Source organism: Felis catus, chromosome A2, assembly GCF_018350175.1.
Source record: "Felis catus isolate Fca126 chromosome A2, F.catus_Fca126_mat1.0, whole genome shotgun sequence".
Lineage (NCBI taxonomy): Eukaryota > Metazoa > Chordata > Mammalia > Carnivora > Felidae > Felis > Felis catus.
The window spans coordinates 156,203,264-156,218,672 of record NC_058369.1 but is presented as its reverse complement, the minus strand read 5'-3'; the positions used below and the strand labels follow the sequence as shown (position 1 = coordinate 156,218,672).

The 15,409-nt window shown below is 38.5% G+C and overlaps 2 protein-coding genes across 8 annotated transcripts in view; both read right to left on the bottom strand.

Moving 5' to 3' along the window:
- The window catches only part of MGAM (maltase-glucoamylase), a 230,085-nt gene that overhangs the window by 150,553 nt on the left and 64,123 nt on the right, over positions 1 to 15,409 (bottom strand). The gene's annotated exons all lie outside the window — the stretch shown is intronic.
- LOC101083922 (olfactory receptor 9A4-like) lies at positions 7,194 to 9,341 on the bottom strand. Its single transcript, XM_003983116.5, has one exon. The coding sequence runs from the start codon at positions 9,078 to 9,080 to the stop codon at positions 8,136 to 8,138; it is 945 nt and encodes a 314-aa protein (XP_003983165.3). The 5' UTR covers positions 9,081 to 9,341; the 3' UTR covers positions 7,194 to 8,135.

Below are 15,409 nucleotides of genomic sequence, written 5' to 3'. Positions count from 1 at the left end.
GAAAAAAAAGTTACAGAGAGAATGGGAGGCAAACCATAAGAGACTCTTGGATACTGAGAACAAACTGAACATTAATGAGGGCTGGGGAAGAGGGGAAAGTGCGTGATGGGCATTGAGGAGGGCACTTTTTGGGATGAGCACTGGGTGTTCTATGGAAACCAATTTGTCAATAAATTATATTAAAAAATATTTTCATGTCTGAAAAGTTGTACAAATACAACTTTTTAATTGCATTAAATTATGAGCTGTTATCAAATCACTCTCAAAAAGTTGCATTAATTTATAATGTCTTCTTTTTAAGTTTTATTTAAATTCCTGTTAGTTAACATACACTGTAATATTAGTTTCAGGTGTACAATACAGTGATTCAACACTTCCATACCATACCTGTTGGTCATCACAAGTACCCTCCTAAATCCCCATCAACTATGTCACCCACCCACCCCCACCTCCCCTCTGGTAACCATCAGAATGTTCTCTGTAGTTAAGAGTCGGTTTCTTGGTTTGCCTTTCTGTCTCCTTTATTTTCCTTATTGCTCATTTGTTTCTTTTTTTTAAAGTCTACTCACTTATTTTGAGCCAGGAAGGGGCAGAGAGAGAGAGAGAGAGGCAAAGAGAGAATCCCAAGCAGGCTCCATGATGTCAGCACAGAGCCCAATACAGGGCTTGATCTCATGAATTGTGAGATCATGACCTGAGCTGAAATCAAGAGTTGGAGACTTAACTGACTGAGCCACCCAAGCGCCATTTCTTTATTTTGTTTCTTAAATGAGATTGTATCAGGCCTCTCCTGAGAGCCTGTGGTCAGGGCATTTCTATTTCAGTGTAGTACTTCCCATGCAGATCCTAGAATGATACTAACATAACAGGAGTCACTGATCATACTGTGAAGTAAAGACCCAAGCTTGAGGGCCTCATCCCCATGGCAAGTGTGCTGATAGCTGCCCACAACACCTTCGTCCCAGCATCTGCCTGTTAGCCTCTGAGTGGCTGTGTTGGGGCTTGTTATGACTCTTGGACAAAAGTGAAGGAAGGTTGCTGTCAAATGAGGAAATCTGAGGAGAATGGACTCTGTCTCAGAACCTTTACTGAAGAACCAGCTTTCTCTTTTTTCTTTTTCTTTTAATCATCATTTTATTTTATTTTATTTTATTTTATTATTTTTAATATAATTTAGTGTCAAATTGGTTTCCATACAACACCCAGTGCTCATCCCAACAGGTGCCCTCCTCAATGCCCATCACCCACTTTCCCCTCCCTCCCCACCCCTCATCAACCCTTAGTTTGTTCTCAGTCCTTAAGAGTATCCTATGGTTTGCCTCCCTCCCTCTCTGTAACTTTTCCCCCCTTCCCCTCCCCCATGGTCTTCTGTTAAGTTTCTCAGGATCCACTTATGAGTGAACACATATGGTATCTGTCTTTCTCTGCCTCACTTATTTCACATAGCATAATACCCTCCAGTTGCATCCACGTTGCTGCAAATGGCCAGATTTCATTCTTTCTCATTGCCAAGTAGTATTGGCCAAAATGAACAAATCAGGAGACTATAGATGCTGGTGAGGATGTGGAGAAATGGGAACCCTCTTGCACAGCTGGTGGGAATGCAAACTGGTGCAGCCGCTCTGGAAAACAGTGTGGAGGTTCCTCAAAAAATTAAAAATAAAACTGCCCTATGACCCAGTAATAGCACTGCTAGGGATCTACCCAAAGGATACAGGAGTGGTGATGCACAGGGGCACCAGTACCCCAATATTTATAGCAGCACTTTCAACAATAGTCAAATTATGGAAAGAGCCTAAATGTCCATCAGCTGACGAATGGATAAAGAAGATGTGGTTTATATATACAAAAGAACCAGCTTTCTTAATTTAAGGCATGGTTGGTTTCCTCTAGATACCTTTCTAGTATTTTCAACTATACATTGGAAGAGCAGAAATGGAGAAGTAGGAAGTCATATAAAAAAAAACTACTTTGGAAAAAGTAGTTTCTCATAAACTTAAATATATATCTCCGTATGATTCAGCAATTCTATCTGTAGGTAGTTCCCTAAAATAAATCAAAATGTATGTCCTCACAAATACCTCTGTTATAATGTTCACAGTGCCTTCATTCATTATAACTAATTGTGACAGAAAATAAATATCCATCAACAGAGAATGATATATTGTTATGAGGAACTGTTATTCGGCAACAAAAAGTAAAAACCTGCTGATAGACACCAAATGGATGAATTCAAATAAATTACAATGAATGAAAAGGTCAGACACCAAAAAAATGCATACTGTATGGTGTCATATACTCTAGAATAGATACAAAATAATCTGTAGTTAAAGAAACCCCAACAATGATTGCCTCAGTGCTGAAGAGAAATTGGGAAAGATTAGATGAGTAGTCTGAGGTTTGACAGCCATCATTTTTAAATTATTGGATTATATTGATTAGCTTTTTATTCAGCATTTTGGCCTGTTAATGAGAGATATTGGCCTATAGTTTTCTTTTATGTAAGGTCCTTGTCATGTTTTGCATGATGGCAATTTTGGTTATCATAAAATGAGTTGGAAAATATGCTCTCCTGCCCCCTTTATTTTATGGGGGAAAATGTATTATTTCCTCCTAAAATGTGTGGAAAAATCCACCAGTGAGGACATCTAGGCCAGGAGTTCTCTTTGTGAGAAAGTATTTATAGGTGAAACGTCTTTCGTAGCTATAGGACTACTCAAAACTTCAACTTCAGTTTGAGTTTTTCAGGTGAATTGCTTAATTCATCTAAGTTGTCAAGTTTATTGACATAAAGCTGTTCATGATACCCATTTTTACACTTTTAAGGATTATTTTACTATTGTGATACCTCTTATTTCCATTTCTGGAATATGGAATATAATATAAAGCAGATATCTGGCTCATATTTCATGTTCTCAAGTCATTCTCCCTATGTGTGTCTCTTCACACAGGGTGTCCTACTTGTAAAGACAACAGTCATTAGGATTAGGGACCCACCCTACTCCACTATGACTTCATCTTCTATAATTATATCTGCAAAGACCCATTCCCAATCAAATTATAGCAGCACTTTCACATTCCAACGTACTGGGAGGGTAGAACTTCAACATAAGAATGTTGACAGACATATTTCCATCCGTAACAGAAGTCTTGTTTTCTTCCAATTTGGGGCAATTATGAATATAGTAAACATTCAGGTTCAAAATTACGTGTAGACATAAGCTTTCAATTCATTTGTGCATATACTAAGGAAGATAATTGCTGGTTTGTATGGTAAGAGTATAATTTAGCTTTGCAAGAATTTGCCCAATTGTCTTTCAAAGTGACTGTACCATTTTGCATTCCCACCAGCAATGAATGAGAGTTCTGGTAGCTCCCATCCTCTCCAATGTTCGGTATTTTGGAATTTTAGTCATTCTACTGGGTGCGGGGTGGTATTTCATTACTTTTTTAATTTGCAATTTCCTGATGACATAGGATGTTGATCATTTTTTATGTGTTTATTTATCACCTGCATATGTTCTTTAGTGAAGGGTCTGTTCAGATCTTTTGTCCATTTTTTTTTAATTTTTTTTTCAACGTTTATTTATTTTTGGGACAGAGAGAGACAGAGCATGAACGGGGGAGGGGCAGAGAGAGAGGGAGACACAGAATCGGAAACAGGCTCCAGGCTCTGAGCCATCAGCCCAGAGCCTGACGCGGGGCTCGAACTCACAGACTGTGAGATCGTGACCTGGCTGAAGTCGGACGCTTAACCGACTGTGCCACCCAGGCGCCCCCGTCCATTTTTTAATTGAGTTGTGTGTTCTTATTTTTGACTTTTAGGAGTTCTTTGTATATTTTGGATACATGAGCAATTTTTCATATGTGCTTTGCAAGTATGTTCTCCCAAATGGTGGCTTGTCTTTTCATTCTCTTAACAGTCTTTCCCAGAGCAGAAGTTCATGTTTTCAATTTTTTGTTTCCTAAATCATGCTTTTGGTGTTGTATCTAAAACATAGTCATCAAACACAAGGTCACCTAGTTTCCTCCTCTGTTAGGTTGTGATGTTTTGTAGCTTTGCATTTGACATTTAGGTGTCTGCTGCAGGTTGAGTTTATTTTTGTGAACGGTGTAAGGTCTGTGTCCAGAATTATTTTTCATAAAGATCTCCAGTTGTTCTGGCATCTTTTGTTGAAAAGACTATCCCTTCTTCATGGAACTGCCTTTGTTTTTTGTTACAGGTCAGTTGATGATATCTGTGTGTGTCTATTTCTGGGCTTTCTGTTCTCTTCCTCTGATACATTTCTCTATTATTTCACCAATAACATACTGTCTTGATCATTACAGCTTTATAATAAGTCTTGAAGTTGAGTAGAGACAATACCTTCAACTGTTCTTCACAGGATTGTGTTGGCTATTCAGGGCCTTTCCCCTTTCCATATAAACATTAGTATCACTTTGTCATTATCTATATAATACCTACTGGGATTTAGCTGAGATTTAATTGAATCTCTAGATCAGGTTGACAAAGATTGATATCTTCATAACACTTCTTTCCTGTGCATGCATATGGGGTATTTCTGCGCTTATATAGATCCTTTTATTTCTTTCATCAGAGTTTGAAAGATTCCGTAGTTTTCCTCATGTAGATCTTGCATGAATTTTGTTAGTTTTGTACCTATTTTTTGGTGCTAATTTCAAAAGCACTGTGTTTTTAATTTCAAAATCTAGTTTTTCATTGCTAGTATATAAGTTCACAAGTACACAGGAAAGCGATTTACTTTGTATACCAAACATATCCTGCGACCTTGCTATAATCATTTTTAAATAACACTATCTATACCACTTCACTGATAGTACAGGTATCTTATAACAGAATATCCTCAGTTCCTCATACATATTCCTAAACATTGCTGTTATACACTTCACTTATTCATAAGCTATAATCATCCAACATGCTGCTGTGTCATTCTGAAAACTGTTGTCTCTGAGATCGGGTAAGTACAAGAAAAATTAAAGGTTTTATTTTATTCCTTCTCTAAAGTTCCTCCTTTCTTTCTACAGGATAAATTTATGAACTATATTATTTTCCTTCTCCTTAAACAACTGTTTTAACATTGCTTGCAAAGCAGGTGTACTCATGACAAATTCCTTCAAATTCTGTCCAAGAAAGCCTTTGTTTCTTCACTTTTAGTTCTTTTATTTCTTCACTGCCATTGAGTCAAGGGGCCTGGGTGAGGCTGGACTGCCCATAGATCAGTTGAGGGGAACTGCAGGCAAGGTATCCCCAGTGGCTGACATGCAGGTGTTTTTATCTGGCCAAAGTGACAATGAAGTATGATGCTGGAATAAAAACATCAAAAAAAGCCTACCACTGACGAGTTCTCTTACAGGGATGGTAGAAAGGCTGCCCCATCAAAACGTGGAAGCACACCAAGTAAGAAGGCCTACAGAGCACAAAGCACAAGGAATAGTTTATTGTGAGGCTCATGATATCGATAAGAGTATACAAGCAGAAAAAAAATTAGTGTACGTACTCAGTAGAATTTTTAAACAAGGCAATTATTAACATAAGGAAGAACAACCTGACAAGTCAAGAAATACCTTTATATTGTTTATAAATATATCCCAGTAGAAACACTTGAAGACAGTCACCTCTGAAGAGTGTGAAGAGAACCATGGATCAGAAGGGAAATGGCAACAGTCTGATGATTCACTATGAAAATCATTTAGAATTATTGGATATTTTTTCTTTTTTATTGTGGTAAAAAATATATAACACAAGTTTGCCATTTTTAACCATCTTAAGTGATCAATTCAGTAGCATTAAGTCCACTCACATTATTGTGCGACCATCACCACCCTCCATCTCCAGAACACTTTACCATCCTAAGCTGACTCTTGGCCGCCATTAATTAGTAGCTCCCATTTCCCCCTTCCCCAACCCCTGCTGCTCACTATTCTACTTTCTGTCTCTAGGAACTGGGCTATTCTAAGTACCTCACATAAACGGAAACATACAATATTTTCCCTTTTATATTCACTTTCTTTCATTTAGCAATATTTTCAAGGGTCGTCTATATGACAGCATGTATCAGAATTTCGTTGTTTTTTAAGTCTGAATAAAATTCCATTGTACGCATATACCACCTTTTGTTTACACATTCATCTGTTTCCTCATCTGTGGAGAGGCTTTTGGGTCACTTCCACTTTTTGACAATTGTAAGGAATGCTGCTTTGATTGTGAATAAAGCTTCTGTTTCCTCTTGCTTCGGAGTCTTAAGAATTCTTAATACCAAGTTATATGAATGTTTCGGTATAAAAGCAAGTGTTCACATACAGCATGTGAACAGGAAAATCTCCAGCATGTGGGGCAGCGGCCCTGATTCAGAGTCTAAATAAGGAACACAGTTTCTGACTACTGGTGGTGCCCCTGAGAGGGACAGATGACATCAGGCACAGTGCTCAAAAACAATACTGGCTCGTTGGACTGGAGGGATGGAGGTTGCAGGAAAAATGGAGGAGGACTCTAATAGACTAGGATGGCCTGATACACGTAAATGGCCTCTGAGGAGTTGTAAAGCTTACGAGACACTTCTGTACAATGGTACTGACACAATATAAAGGCATAAAATGTAAAGGTCAAGCCATTGGTGTGTGCCAGTGAAAGATTCAGGAGCAAGCCTAATGTCACAGAAGAATGACAAATATTTGCCTACATTTGAAAAGAGCCATAGACTTGTGGTCCTGCTTCGATGGGATCTGGAAAGAGCCTAAATGTCCATCAACTGACGAATGGATAAAGAAATTGTGGTTTATATACACAATGGAATACTACATGGCAATGAGAAAGAATGAAATATGGCCTTTTGTAGCAATGTGGATGGAACTGGAGAGTGTTATGCTAAGTGAAATAAGTCATACAGAGAAAGATAGATACCATATGTTTTCACTCTTATGTGGATCCTGAGAAACTTAACAGAAGTCTATGGGGCAGGGGAAGGAAAAAAAATAGATTAGAGAGGGAGAGAGCCAAAGCATAAGAGACTCTTAAAAACTGAGAACAAACTGAGGGTTGATGGGGGGTGGGAGGGAGGGGAGGGTGGGTCATGGGTATTGAGGAGGGCACCTTTTGGGATGAGCACTGGGTGTTGTATGGAAACCAATTTGACAATATTTCGTATTAAAAAAAAAGAAAAGAGACATAGAGAACAAGTACGCGAGAGGGAGAAAAGAACAGGGATTGACCTCTTACCGTCAAAGAACCCCTACTCAACCCCATGGTCAGGCAGAAAATTTACAATCATATACAAATGCAAGGAGTCCTAGATCTCAGCGTTTTAATAATCTAACTAACGATTGAACACAGTCCCAATCAATAGCCCAGCAAGCATTTTGTAGATATCTACAAACCGACTTCAAAATTTATATGGAAAGAGAATGACAAGAGAATAGCCAAAATAGTTATGAAAAAGAAGAGTCATTTTTCATATCATTTATTTATATCACATATTAATCAACCCACCTACATACATATAATCTTCTAATATGCGTGCACACTGATGCACCAATTTGAATCCAGTGCCACATGGCTGATTCTAGCCTTCTCCTCTTGCTTCTCTGGAACATACCTGTCCACATAAGAAACTGGCTCCCACTAGTTGTTATCTTCATTCGTTCACCTGTAGTATATGTGTACAGCAATTGCAGAATTGCTAACTCATACCCCCAGTGGGAAACAACTTTATTAACAATAATATTATGATCGTGCTCAATTCATGAACCACAAGATCATGACCTGAGATGAAGTTAGTCGCTTACCGACTAAATGACCCAGGGGCTCCCAGAGCTGAGTGTCCTTAAAAATATTACATATATTTTGTACACTTACACTTCGAAAATGTATATTGTAAGAGGTACTATAACTACAGAAGAATATACAAATGTCTATATTCAATTAGAAAATAATAATGTGACCTCCAATAAGGAAAAATCCGAATATAAGTTGGTGGACTATCAGTGTCTTAAAATTCCCTTGAAGAATTTTGTAGAATCCCTTGCAGATGACAAACTATTTGATGATGAAAATGAGTTAGTGCTATGTGACTGCTCAGGTCCATGATGATGAGTTCATGTTTGTACTTAGGAACCAGCTAACCCTTGAGGAGTTGAGAGCAGCGTTTCATGACATCTCGAAAGACCTCTATGAATTTTTCATTCCGTAGGGTGAAGATAAATGGGTTTAGAAAAGGGGTCACCACTAAAACCATCAGTGACGCTACCCTGTTGTACTCAGCTGCCTGCGTTTGCTTGGGTTTCACATAGAGGAACAAGCAGGTCCCATAGCCGATCACAACACAAGTGAAGTGGGATGCACAAGTAGAGAAGGCTTTCCTCCGGCCAGAGACTGAGGGAATCTTGATGATAGTGGAGATGATATAGGTGTAGGAGATGATTGTAGGGATAAGAGAACCAAAAAGAATAAAAACAGCCATTAAGAATAGGACAAACTCTATGAAAAGGGTATTATTGCAGGATAGATTGAGCAATTGCCCTCGGTCACAGAAGAAATTGTTCACCACATTTGATTTGCAGAAGGTAAGCTGAAATGTGGCATAAATTGGCCAGATTTCAGAAAGGAACCCAAACACCCATGACATAATGACCACCCAGATGCAGGTGCGGCTGTTCATAATGATGTCGTACCTCAGAGGGTTACAGACAGCCACGTAACGGTCCACAGCCATCGCTCCCAGTAATGCAAACTCTGTGGTCCCCAAAGAAAGGTACAGGAAGAGCTGGGTGACACATGCAGCCAGAGATATTGTCTGCATCCCAGGGAGCAGCAGCCCCCAAAGCATCATGGGCACGATATTAGTAGTAACCAAGATCTCCAAGGCAGAGAGATGACCAAGGAAGAAATACATGGGGGACTGCAGACGTCTGTCCACACAGACAATCACAATGATGACCATGTTTCCCATTAATGTCACTGAGTAGAAGAAGAAGAAGATAGCAAAGAGAATATGATGTAGTTCTCGGGAGCCAGGGAAGCCAAGGAGATAAAATTCAGTGGCACTAGAGTGATTCCCCAACATTTAGTTCTGAGCTCTTGTTCCTTGTTGAATCTAAAGACCAAAGAGAGAAAACAAGTTTCTGATCACAGGAAGATTCAAGGCAATTCCAGTTTGAGGAAATATATCCTACTCTTCGACTTCACAACATAATGCTACTATTTTATACAAGGTTGGTGTTAAATGTTTTATGAAGGATATGTGTAATATATGAAGGTAAACGTAAATGCCCAAAAAGAAGAGCAGTAGCCACCAACACCACACCTGAGGCATGAAAACCCACCCACCCAGTATGTACCCGTCTCCCAGTTCACCAGCCATCCTGCCTCCAGCCCTGCCCTGACCTGCCACCCCGTCCCTGACCACATTGTTCTCATTTATACCATCCACTCCTCCATCTCCAGGGCCCAAAAGTGTCTTCTCTGCCTCTCATATGCATCCTCTGCATAATCTTGCTACATTTCAAGAGTTCTGAGAATAACCAATCCCCATGATACCCAAGCACACCCAGACATGGTTCCTCCTTTCTTTGTGTCCTCTAAACACAGACTCCATTTGCATTGTATTCATATTAAATTTCTGCCTCGATTATATTATCAACTTTATGGTGTGGCTACCAAGTGAGACATTTCTAGCACACTGTCATAAGAGAACAGCTATTTTGAGACAAACTAGTGAGTCTTTCCCTGACTTCTAAAAAGCTGCCTCCCTGGATGGATTATTCACCTCCTCCTTCTTGTTCTCATAATGAGTCATCCTCCTTTTCTCATTTCAGTGAATGTTTATCCTCCAAGAGCAAAGACACTCTAATTTCCCCTATAGTGACCACTAACACTGAGATTATGATTCTCCTGGTCAGTAAATGACAACAGGAAGGATGTCTGCAGAAGGAAGTCCTGTCTGTACTGCAGTCTCCACCCTGGGGTCAGAAGGCAAGAAAACAGCTGTCATATAGAGACAAAATCCTCCATATTCCCCCAGGTCACAAATGTCTAGTTCCAGATGAGAGACAAGACCTCCAAATGGGCAACCTATCCCTCTAACTGAACTGCCAGGATCCCAGTCTTGTAGAACAATTTAGAAAATTCCAAAGAGCACATATGCTTTTCTATGACCTTCTATTTTCCCCAGACCCTAGGGTAAGAAAATAGTTAGAAGACACTGATATAAATCATACTGAGTTCCTCAGGAGGTGTGAGCTCCTTGCCTCAGCACATGCAGGTCTTTGCTCAAATATCTCCTCTCCACAGCACTTTCTCACACATCCCCTTCAAATAATTCATGCACCATGCATAATTTCACTTCCAACCTCTTTGGATTGTATTTTGCTACTGGCTCTCAGAAATAGCTCAAATAATATAATACATTTGTTTATTAATTTATCATCATCAAAATCCCACATTAGAATTAAGTACCTTGAGGCAAGTTTTTTATCTTTCTGGTATTACTACTTGTGACAAGAACAGAGTCTCACAAAGTACGTGTTCTATAAATATTTTTAAATGGCTTTAACAATTAACAGGTTAAAGAACAAATCAATGAATAAACAAAGAGCATCTTTCCTTCCATTCACTTTTCTCCAAAGCATCGCCCAGTCAACCTGCAATCTTTCTTCCCAGAGATCCCCACAAGATGGCAAGGAGGTATATGGAAGAGATGAAGACATATGAGAGAACAGGAACTTAGGTGATGGCAGAGCGTGTGCTCGTCACCAGCACTGGGCACCATGAAGCTGCTCTTTACTATGGAGGGATGATTTGATGGAAGGTCATCTAATCTGCCGCTGCCTTAGTCCTACTCTTCAGGCTCTAGGTGTCCTTATTCCACCAGGCAGCCAAGCCTAGACCCTCCCAATGATAATGCCCTTGAACTCTCTCCTTCACCGAGGGGCATGCCTGAAAGACACTCACCTCCAGAAAAGGGTTGGAACGTCCTTTGGCTCTTCAAGCATCAACCCAGGCTACCCATGGTTAGTAAAGAGCCATGCTTGGGAGACAATGAGTAGTTCCTGCTGTCTCCACTCATGGTGAAAAATACTATCGACACACAGGAGCTCCGGAAAAAGTGCAGAAGTAGTGCTGAGAGGAATCTAGCTATCTCCCTCCCCCTCATTCTCTCTGCCTTCTAACTATCCATCCTTAGGGATGGATAGTTATACACTGAGGAATAATTTGCACAGGTTCAGCGACACACTAGGGATGTAGTCAAGGAAAAGCTGAAGAAACTTTCACTCTTCCCTCCTGAGGATAATCAAGTTTTAGATCCCGGTAAAGTTCTCTGCATTGGGAAAACTTAAACACTCCTACTCAGGAATTTCTCAACTTTCAGGCTGCCATCCTCCCAGACCCTTAGTTATCACCACTACCAAGCTGTGAACACTCAGCCCCCTCATCTGCTCTCTGCTTCTCCCTGACTCCGTTTAGCCCTACAGAGCCTGCGCTGCCCCCAAGCTGATGACTCCAGGACAGACTCACAAACTTAGGGGCCACTAAATCTTCTTCTTCTTCATCTCCAAGGTTTCCGGAAGCACAGCTTTCCCGATGATCTCTGCACACTCGAAACCACATACCCTCTGTCCACAGTTATGGGAACCTGGCAAGACAAATAGAGAGGACCTGCCACCTACTCCAATGTCACCTTCTGATAATGCCACAGCCCATTCCAGTCCCTCCAACATGCACCCAACTCTGGGTGTTCAGCCATACATTTCCCTTCTAGATCTTCAAATGCTCTCAGGTCACCTCCCTGTGCTGCTTGAACTGAGGGGTCAAACTTGAAGAAACACTATTCAGAGTTAACAACAACAACAACAACAACAAAATACTGCATAAAAGAGAGAATGGCTGGGATGCTGAGTTTAAAAGCAAAATCACACTTAAAACATTTACTTTTAACGTTGAAAACAACTGCCATCTTTCATGAAATTAGCACAGGTGTTATTTAAAAATCAAATGGAAGGATGTAAGGTAAAGCATAAATATCTCTCTCCCCATCTGCTTGATTCTCCTGATCCATCTCCTAGAGCTAAATATTATTATAAATTATTATTAAAAATTTCTAGTCTATTCATACAGAATTTTCTGTGTGTTTACAAGAATATCTTTATATATTCTTTTTAAGTAAAATATGTTTTAATTAACATACTTTCCTGCTACCTTCTTCTTAATATATATATGTGTGTATGTACACATGCTTGTGTGTCTATTAAACTTTTCCATATTAAAAATATGTTAATCACATTTTATGTAATTGCTTAACAAATATTTGCTTATGAAAATACTGATCATTAATTAATGAATATGCTGATTCACAAACATCTTCTCCAATTTTTCATGTGTATATTATTGATGCAATAAATACTCTCTTGTATGATTTGTACAACTTTTTAATTGTATTAAATTATTAGCTGTTACCATTCATTCTCCAAAGTTACAATAATTTATAATCTTTTTTTTAAGTTTTTATTTAAATTCCTGTTAGTTAACATGCAGTGGAATAGTAGTTTCAGGTGTACAATACAATGATTCAACACTTCCATACATCACCTGGTGATCATCATAACAAGTGCCCTCCTTAATCCCCATCACCCACTTCACCCACCCACCCCCACCTCCCCTCTGGTAATCATCAGTTTGTTTTCTATAGTTAAGAGTCTTTCTTGGTTTACTTCTCTATCATTTTTCTCCTTTGCTCATTTGTTTTGTTTTTTTAAATGAGATTGTATTGGGCCCATCCAAAGAGTCTCTGGTCAGGTATTTCTTTTCTTTTTTTAAAATTTTTTTAATGTTTCTTTTTTTTTGAGAGAGAGAGTGAGAGAGAGACAGACAGACAGAGCACGAGTGGGGGAGGGGCAGAGAGAGAGAGAGAGAGAGAGAGAGAGAGAGAGAGAGAGAGAGAATACCAAGCAGGCCCTGGGTTGCCAGTACAAGTCCGATGCGGGGCTCAAACTCACAAAAGGTGAAATCAAGACCTAAGCGGAAATCAAGAGTTGGACACCCAACCGACTGAGCCACCCAGGCTCCCCCAGAATCAATTTTCTTAATTCAAGGCATGGTTCAGTTTTCTAGATACCTTTACAGTATTTTCCACTATACACTGGAAGAGTAGAAATGGAGAAGGAAGAAGGAACATAAAGTATTAAAACTCCTTCAGAAAAAGTTTCATTTCTTAAAAACTTAAATAATATATATATGTTCATATATATATATATGTATATATATATATACATATATATATATATGAATGATTCAGCAATTCTACTTGTAAACAGTTTCCTAAAATGAATCAAAACATACTTCTGTTATAATGTTCATAGTGCCTGTATTCATTGTAACTAAAATAACATAAAATAAATATGTATCAACAGAGATGGATATATTCATATGAAGAAATACTACTCAGCAACAAAAAGTAACAAACTGTTGATAGACACAAAATGGTTGAATTCAAGTACATTACAATGAATGAAAAGGTCAGACACCAAAAATGCATATTGTATGGAGGTATGTTCACTATCATTTTTAACTTATTGGATTATATAGATTAGCCTTTTATTCAGGATTTTGGCCTCTATGTTAATGAAAGGCATTAGCTTTAATTTTCCTTTATGTAAGGTCCTTGTCAGGTTTTGGCATGAAGGTAATTTTGGTTATCATAAAATGAATTGGAAAATATGCTCTCTCCTATTTTATGTGGGAAAAGTTTGTATTATCTCCTTCTAAGTTGTTGGGGAAACTCCATGTCTAGTGAGGACCTCTAGCCCAAGAGTTTTCTCTATGAGAAAGTATTTACAGGTGAAACATCTTTAGTAGCTAAAGGTCTATTCAAAACTTCTACTTCAGATTGTGTTTGCAAGGTGAATTGCTTAATTCATCTGTCAAGTTTATTGACAAAGTTGTTCATGATACCCATTTTTATAGATTTAAGAATTATGGTACCATTGTGATATCCCTTGTTTCCATTTGTGACGTTGGTAATTTGTGTTTCTATTTTTTCCTCGGTCATTCTTGTTAGGGATTGACCAATTATATTATTCTTTTCCAAGACATTACATTTGGCTTTATTGAGTCTTCTCTATTGCTATCTGGTTTAAGTTTCATGTGCTCAAGGCATTATCCCTATGTGTGTCTCTTCATATGGTATTCTATTTATAAGGGTGCCAATCATTAGGATAGGGATCCACTATGGCCTCGTCTTCACTGATTACATCTGCAACCACCCCATTTCCAACCAAGTTCACATGCTGATGTACTGGGAGGTTAGAACTTCAACATATGAATGTTGACAGACATAATTCAACCCATAACAGAGGTCTTGGCTCCTTCCAAATTGGGGAAAATATGAATATACTTACAGTAAACATTCTGTGCAAGATTATGTGTGGACATAAGTTTTCAACTCATTTGTGTGTATACTAAGGAAGATAATTGCTGGGTTGAATGGTAAGAGTATATTTAGCTTTGCAAGAAATTGCCAAATTGTCTTTCAAAGTGACTGTACCATTTTTCATTCCCAACAGCAATAATGAGAATTCCACTTGTTCCACATTGTCACCAGCATTTGGTGTTTTAGATTCTAGCCATTCTCTTAGGTGTTAACATTCATTAACATTCATTGTTGTTTAATTTGCAATTTCCTGATGACATAGGATATTGACCATTTTTTATATGCTTATTTATCACCTGCATATGTTCTTTAGTGAAGGGTCTGTTCAGATCTTTTGTCCATTTTTTAATTGAGTTATGTGTTCTTATTTTTTTAATATGAAATTTACTGTCAAATTAGTTTCTATACAACATCCAGTGCTCATCCCAACAGGTGCCCTCCTCAATGTCCGTCTAGTTATGTGTTCTTATTGTTGAGTTTGAAGAGTTCTTTGTATATTTTGGATACATGTGCAATATTTCATATGTGCTTTATAAGTATCTTCTCCCAAACTGTGGTTTGTCATTTCATTCTCTTAACAGTCTTTCCCAGAGCAGAAGTTCATGTTTTCAATTTTTTGTTTCCTAAATCATGCTTTTGGTGTTGTATCTAAAACATAGTCATCAAACACAAGGTCACCTAGTTTTCTCCACTGTTACGTTATGATGTTTTGTAGCTTTGCATTTGACATTTAGGTCTCTGTTCCAAGTTGAGTTTGCTTTTGTGAAAGGTGTAAAGTCTGTGTCCAGAATTATTTTTCATGAAGATGTCCAGTTGTTCCGGCACCTTTTGTTGAAAAGACTATCCTTCTTCATGGAACTGCCTTTGTTTTTTGTTACACATCAGTTGATGATATCTGTGTGTGTCTATTTCTGGGCTTTCTGTTCTTTTCCACTGATATATTTCTCTATTATTTCACCAATAACACT

What these genes read in the sequence shown, in the direction of transcription:
- LOC101083922 (XM_003983116.5), bottom strand. Translation starts at nt 9,080, where the DNA reads ATGTTGGGGAATCACTCTAGTGCCACTGAATTTTATCTCCTTGGCTTC.